At 34.8% G+C, this 7,651-nt stretch overlaps 1 protein-coding gene across 2 annotated transcripts; it reads left to right on the top strand.

The window, feature by feature from the left end:
• On the top strand, positions 720–5,274 carry LOC109824775 (endoglucanase 25-like). 2 transcript variants are annotated; one of them, XM_020391420.1, is made up of 6 exons: positions 720–1,520; positions 1,594–1,901; positions 2,765–3,229; positions 3,302–3,449; positions 3,579–3,754; positions 4,547–5,274. In XM_020391420.1, exons 1-6 carry the CDS (start codon positions 1,100–1,102, stop codon positions 4,922–4,924), a joined length of 1,896 nt encoding a protein of 631 aa, XP_020247009.1. In that variant the 5' UTR covers positions 720–1,099; the 3' UTR covers positions 4,925–5,274. The 2 variants fall into 2 exon arrangements, with proteins under 2 accessions (XP_020247009.1, XP_020247008.1); XM_020391419.1 differs by having other exon boundaries at positions 3,302–3,455.

Here is a 7,651-nt window from a genome sequence, read left to right as displayed (position 1 = left end):
TCGTCTGTTGAATGTAAACGAAATTTTTTTATTTTATTTTATTTTTATGTTATTTTTATCATGAAGACGACCATTTTCACTGTATTTTAGCAAATCCCATCTAGCATCAGCTTCTCTGTTCCCCTTCCTGCGATCAAATTTTGGCATTTTATTACATTTTGAATACAGTGCTACAGTATCTGATCAAGAGATTTTATTAGGCTTGGTTCCTAGATTCCTATTCGAATCTATTCGAAAAGCAGTGCAGAGACCACTATTTTACAAGATTCACAACAATCGATCAACACTTGACGGTTGTGTCTACATTAAGAAGAGGAAGAAGTCCCTGTAGGAGGAGATGAGAGAAATGTTAGAAAACAAAATAGACTAACAGAGATTTCTGATCAAGGTGCTATTTGACCCAAGCCGGTCGTCTACTCCAGTATAAGGCGATATCTACTCCTCTACGTTTATAGGAGGATCCAAAGAATCACTATTTATGTTACACTAATACTACAGTATATTACTGTAGTGATATCACTGTAGCACAAAGCTGGTATACTATCGCATTTAAAAAAAATACTACGACCTTTACAAAAATACAGTAGCTTTTACAAAGAATTACTGTAACGAAAATAAAAAAGGGAGCCGTGCTTTGCACGGGGTGCACACTAGTCGTCATATAAGAAGTAAATACTAAATACGGCTGTGATTCACATATAATCTTTACTGTATCTCTCATGATTTTGCACTCATTCTCATTCGCTCAAGATGTATCACAACCATTTATTATGTAATATAAAACTGTCCGAGAGCAGAGAGGATCCTTAATTCTGTAAATATCAACCTCCACCATCAATTAATCTCTACTCTTGAACTTTTCCATAAAAATATACCTCACCATTGCAGACCTTGATTCTGTTGTATCCATCAAAATTGGACACTTATAAGTTTTAACTCAATATTACAACCCCAAATGGGCCTTTTCTCCTTATAGCCAAAATGGGACGACTTTTGGATACTTTATGCATCAAACACTACTTACATATAAGACCAAAAAGAGCATCTTCGTAGTAATCGCAGGACCCCTTGATTCCATCGACATACTCATCACAAACTCATGAACAATAACTCTTCATATGCATCCCATAAAAAAACAAGCCAATCTCCGAATTCAAATTATATCAACATGTCTGAAGCCTCTTCGATCTTCGTGCACGCCATCCCTGAGACAGGCCGCCTCCTCCCCTCAGCGAGCCGATGGAACTCCATAGAGGTCGAGTTCGGAAGCATTTTCCCTTCGTCAAAACCGCATGACGATACCATTTCCAAATACTCCAAATCATACAGCTTCCGTCTCGCTATAGCTGATAGATCCCGATTCAAACGGTTCGTGTTCATAAATATCGCCTCGGTTCTCCTCATCATCGTCGCAGTCCTCTTATTTGTCTTTCTTCATCATAAGCATCATGATCGCGGGCCTTCCAGCAATCTGCCTCTCGTGCTAGAGCACACACTTTCTTTCTTCGATGCACAAAAATGTAATACAACATGGTTTTGTTCACATACAGACTGGTTACATGAAAGTTTTCTGATATTGTGTTATATCTGCAGCTGGGATTCTTCCAAGGAACAATCCAGTGAAGTTTCGAGGAGATTCGGGATTGAATGACGTCGATATAAAGAGGAATAATGCAAGCCTTGTTGGTGGTTTTTATGATTCTGGGAGTAATATCAAGTTCAGTTTCACTACTGCTTATACTGTGACTCTATTGAGTTGGAGTGTAGCTGAGTATCATGAGAAGTATTCAGCAATGGGGCAGCTTGATCATGTAAAGGATATTATAAAGTGGGGCAGTGATTATTTGTTGAAGCTCTTTGTTCCTGGAGATTCAGAGGATGAAGGATTGATATATTCTCAGGTAAAGGTTTTCTTATTTCTATTTTTTTTTATGTTTTAATTTGCATAAACATTTGTATGTTTTGTGTAATAATTGATATATGGTGCGTGAGGGATAACACAAAGAACACAACTTTGGTGTGTCTACGAGTTTGGGTGATCATACACTCCTCTTATAAGACTTAGTTCTATTGGATTCCAAAAAAAAAATGATATTTACATGTAAAAAACACTACAAAGTGCAAAATAGGAGAAACTGTCTACCTGCAAATAAGAAAAACCAATACTTGATTATCTATGAATATATGCATACTTCACATATAAAGATCTATGTTCAAGTTTACGATCATATGGAAAAGAACTTTAAACTAGAAAATGAAACAAAATAAATACTTCAATTCTAAAAGAAGCCATATTGGAGTAACACGTTCATTTAACTCATGTATTTTCAGAAAAGTAAGATATGTAGATCAAACCCACAAAAAAACATCCAAGCATAAAAATGCATGCTATGGCAAGAACATTTTATATGAAGAAAATTTTTATCATGGAAAATAGTTAGTGGCATGAATTGGTAACTTGTGCTCCTCTGCAAAATGTATTTGTTTTATATGAGGCACTCATCCTCATTTTCTGAAATTTTGTTTGTAAGACTAAGTAGTATATTGCGCAATAGTAGAGGAGGATTGACAGGATAAAGTTGATGTTTGAATTTGAAAGGGCACAAAAATGCATCTAATCCTCAAATTTTACAGTAAAATGAAAATTCAACCTTTGTTTGCTAAATTTGACTAGGTTCTTCGTCAAGTGAAGCATGTCAAAATTTGATGGATTATTTTTTTTCTAGTTTATTTCTCCTATGCAATAAACTAACTATCACTTTAGGTTGGGAGCACAGACACCAGCACTAATCCAAACAACGACATAACCTGCTGGCAAAGACCCGAAGACATGACATACAGCAGACCAATATCAACTTGCACAACCTCTGCTTCTGATCTCGCTGGAGAAATTACAGCAGCACTCTCAGCAGCATCCTTAATTTTCATTGAAAACAAAGCTTATTCAAATAGACTGGTTCAAACTGCTCAAAAATTATTTAACTCCGCAAAGAACAACAAGAATCAAGGAACCTATTCTTCGAATAAAGAATGTGGAGATGCATCAAGAGATTTCTACAAATCTACAAGCTTTTTGGATGAACTAGCTTGGGGATCGACATGGTTGTTCTTTGCTACCGGAGATTTTTCTCATCTTCAGTATGCAACTGAAACATTTCAGCTTGCATTAAATGATACGGTGTCAGATAACAGGGTTTTTGATTGGAATAACAAGATTGCAGCTAATGCAGTGAGTAAAACTTCACAAAAATTTCCTGATGAATTTTTGTCATGTTGAATCTAATTATTCAGAATTTTGTAGATTTTGCTGACGAGGTTAAGATATCTCCATGATCCTGGATACCCATATGAAGATACACTGAAACACTGCTCAGAAATGATTGATGCAATTATGTGTTCTTATCTATCTCCACCCAAATGGATGGGATGGGTAAAAACTGTGACACCGGGTAAATGTCAGTTTTCTGGATTCATAGTGTATATCATAACTTATATAGGTCACTAGTATAAACTTGGACAATATAGAAATAAATAAACCAATAATTAACATAAAACTGACCTTGATTTTGATTATGTAGGTGGACTGATCCTCCCATCGCCATTTAACATCAGTTCATCTCTCCAATTTGCTTCAACAGCTTCTTTTCTTAGTAAACTCTATAGTGACTACCTTAACATCCTTCAAGTCCCTGCTAGGAGTTGCAGCGCCAATTCTTTTTCACCACAGGCACTGAAAAATTTTGCCGATTCACAGGCAAGTATGCATTCAAATGATAATTAAATTCTGACACCGACACGATCCGTGTCCGTAGATATGAGAACAAATAATTTCAATGCTCATAAGATATCATATTTAGCCTCTTAAAACTTTTCAGATACTTTTGCGGTCATTATCTTGCATAATATACATGTGACATTGGCTCTTATTACATGAGAAAACAAAACCAAAGAAGGAAAAAACAGTTATAAGATATTGCTGAAGAACCATTTGTATATAAGAAAATAATTGAAATTTCATTTATGGTTTGAACTATCTAAATCTTAAGGTTAGTTTGAATGGATAACACAAATTAAGTATGTATATAATAAAAATTATACATAGAACAAAAGTTATATTTAGTAATTGTGGGTAGACCCTCTGTACTATCACTGATAGCAGATATAGCTCTTTGTTGCAGAGAGACCCTCTGACTGAACTTTTTTGACTCTTTTATCCTCAAGAAATCTATTTGTCTAAAAAAAACAATTTCTCTCTATATGAGGGTAAAAGAGTGAAAAGTTACTCAAGGGTTCATCTACATCAATAAAAGTTACTCAAGGGTTCATCTACATCAATAAAAGTTACTCAAGGGTTCATCTACATCAATAGAACTACAGGAGGCCTATTCGCAATTAACCGTAAATTTTTAAGTGTATATATGAAAAAATTAAGTATACTATGTATGCATACATATTAACGTGCACGTATACATGTTTTATGTTTTTTGAGACTGCATATCCCACGTCACTGGCATAAACTTATTTTCCAGTGCTCTCTATTATGCAGATAAATTACATCCTAGGCAAAAATCCTATGAAAATGAGCTACGTCGTTGGCTTTGGAGACCGTTACCCAAAACAAGTTCACCATAGAGCTGCATCAATCCCTTGGGATGGAAAGCATTATAACTGCTCAGAAGGTGAAAAATGGAGATTATCGAAGGATCCGAACCCGAATACTTTGCTTGGAGCCATGGTTGCTGGTCCAAGCTATGATGATAAGTTTACTGATCAAAGAGATCAGCCCAAGTTCACAGAGCCTACAATTGCTAGAAATGCTGGGTTAGTTGCAGCCTTGGCTGCACTTGTCGATCCGAGTTTTTTGGGGATGAGCAAGTTTAATGGAGGAATCGACCAAGATAGGATATTTGCAAAGATTACATAAATTTCACACTGACGGTGTTGCTTTCAATTAAAGCATATGAAAAGTATTAACAACAAGATAGTGCAATCAAACATTAATTAGGTTGCATTCTATTGTAACTCAACAGTGTCTAGTTCATGTAACTGTTTCACATACAAAGTAAGATGTTGATATCGTATTCATCATCTTTTGTAGCAATTTCTTAAACAAGCGTACAGGAATGGACACAGACGGGATATTCACAAATAGAAAAGCATCGGCAAGTTGAAACTACAATTAATGGGAGGTTATGTAAATTCAATTATGTTGGAAAAAATCAAGTAAACTTAAATTAGCATGTAAATTAAATTCGAATAAAAATAAATAATTAAATCTGGCCTGATCGGGAGCGGTCGTGTATTCACTGTCCTAGAAGATTGAGAACCCGCCTATCGCCCTAACGCAGATGATCATCTCTCCCCTAGCGGTAAAAACCCCCGGAATTGGCCGGTCTCTGTACTCGGGCGAGAGTACAGAGCTTCTGCTCAAATGAAGAAAGTTGCCCAAAAACAAAACCAATACTATGAAGAAATAATATGAAGAGGAGAGACATGTTGTTTTTCTTGTTTTTTTTCTGAGAATGTGAATGGCTGCTTATACAGGGGTCTTAGAGAGCCGTTACAAATCCTAGCAATCAATACAGTAACGTACGCCATAATGTCGACCGTTATGCAATAAACCCGTAATTAATACGGTAACGTTCGTCATAATTATATAGCCATTATGCACGTATTAATTGCCGAGGAAAATAAAATATGTAAAACATGTTAAATTGCCTTTTCTTTAATAAAATATCCAACAAATTATTTGCAAAAGATAGTGCAATCACACATAACATTGCATTTTGTAACCCAAGGACACATATACGTCGAGGAAAAATAAAACAATTTCACATAAAGATTAAGATGTCGATATAGAACTATTGCGTTGACGAGCAGTTGCAGGGATTAATACTGAGCTAGGCATATGCACAAACATGTGGCATGCATCATTTTTCAAATTCTGTTAATTAGAGGATCATGGGCCATACAAAAGCAGCCAACATATGGAATCATGCTACATAAAAAATTTATATGTCATGATTCCACAATTTCATTCTCGTAAAACTTTGCATCGCAATGAAGGGTGATTCTAAAATGATGGGTTCTTGGATCACTCACAAAATTACCAAAGCATGGGAAAATAAATGGAGAAAAATGGCTGCTTGCAAAGCAAATCACCTCATTCGAAGGATTTTCTTTTTAAACGAAAATTTATGGGCCGATGCCCAAAAAGAGAGAGAGAAAAATAAATTTTGAGTTGTAATATTTTGAAATTTAATCCTTTACATCATTGAAATTACTATTGGGTCCTCAAATCGTATAAATTGTCTCAAATTAGTCTCTCTATTCTAATGAGCCAAACTCTGGTAGGATTAGTGGTTAACAACGGATGGTTAGTTGTTTCTGTCCCCTCAATAAATGTGTACCCTTTTATATTCGAGATGAGAGATATTTAATGGGTAGTTATATAATGAGCCAAATGAGGACAATTCAAAAAATGAATGAGTGGCGGATATGCCCTCTCTTTTACTATGGTTGAAAGAGTAAAAAGGTAATTTAACAAAAAAGATTTTGTCCATTTATTGTTTCCAGAACATTCTATTCATGTTTTACCATAAACGTAGATAAAGCCTATACAATTGAATATTTATTATTTCTCTTTGTTATTTCTAGAATATTTTAATTAATGGTTTTCCGTAAACATAGATGAAATCTATATACTTTTTTTAATAAACAAAAGACTATATAGTTTTATAAAGTTTAATGAAATAAATCAAGGTAGAAATAAGGTTTTTCTTATATGCCTCCAAATGCCATGATAATAAACAAGAGGGACTAATCCAGAAACAACTTACAAACTTTGTCAATCATTTGAGAAACCCACTTCGTAATACCAAATATGTAAAGGACTAATATAGAAAAAAACCACCGCAACTAAGTTCCTCGCACCAAACTCACTAGTGTGCACCCCGTGTAAAGCACGACTTCCATTTTTCTATTTCTGCTATATTAATTCCGTATTTAAATAAAGTTTTTTTTATAAGTGCTACAATAACATTTTTAAATGCTATAGTATCCCACCTGAGCTATAGCAAAAAAAATGCTTCAGTAATATTTTTAAACGTTACGTTTCTCGCTTGTGCTACAATAATATGCTATAGTAATTTATTATTATATGAATAGTGAATCTTAGATTCTGTCTATACTAAGTAACAAAGCTACAATAATTTATTATAGTATTTTTTAGCATGAATAGTAAATCTTGAATCCTCATATTATTATTAAAGAGTACTAGATTTGACCCTACTCTAACCACAGCAACTACCGGCGACTCTTCCGCAGCACGTTTCCCTTATTCTAGAGCTTTGCTACAGGGACCCAAAATATGGGATCAATAAAGGGGACAAGTGAGGTGTCCCTCATCTATTGGATAATGAGTTGGCCATCATTAATGATGACCAACTCATTATCCAATAGGAAGATGACACCTCACTTGTCCCCTCTATTAGTCTCATATTTTGGGTCCTTAAAGAATTTTTCCTTATACTCACTAGTGTGCACCCCGTGTAAAGCACGACTTCCATTTTTCTATTTCTGCTATATTAATTCCGTATTTAAATAAAGTTTTTTTTATAAGTGCTACAATAACATTTTTAAATGTTATAGT

This window comes from Asparagus officinalis, chromosome 9, assembly GCF_001876935.1.
Source record: "Asparagus officinalis chromosome 9, Aspof.V1, whole genome shotgun sequence".
NCBI classification, from domain to species: domain Eukaryota; kingdom Viridiplantae; phylum Streptophyta; class Magnoliopsida; order Asparagales; family Asparagaceae; genus Asparagus; species Asparagus officinalis.
The sequence above is the reverse complement of the archived record's forward strand: the minus strand, read 5'-3'. Positions and strand labels throughout refer to the sequence as shown.

Coding starts and splice junctions, on each gene's coding strand:
- LOC109824775 (XM_020391419.1), top strand. CDS start 1,100: ATGAACAATAACTCTTCATATGCATCCCATAAAAAAACAAGCCAATCT. Junction 1,521..1,593: donor TTTCTTCGATGCACAAAAAT/GTAATACAACAT, acceptor TTATATCTGCAG/CTGGGATTCTTCCAAGGAAC. Junction 3,755..4,546: donor AAAATTTTGCCGATTCACAG/GCAAGTATGCAT, acceptor TCTATTATGCAG/ATAAATTACATCCTAGGCAA.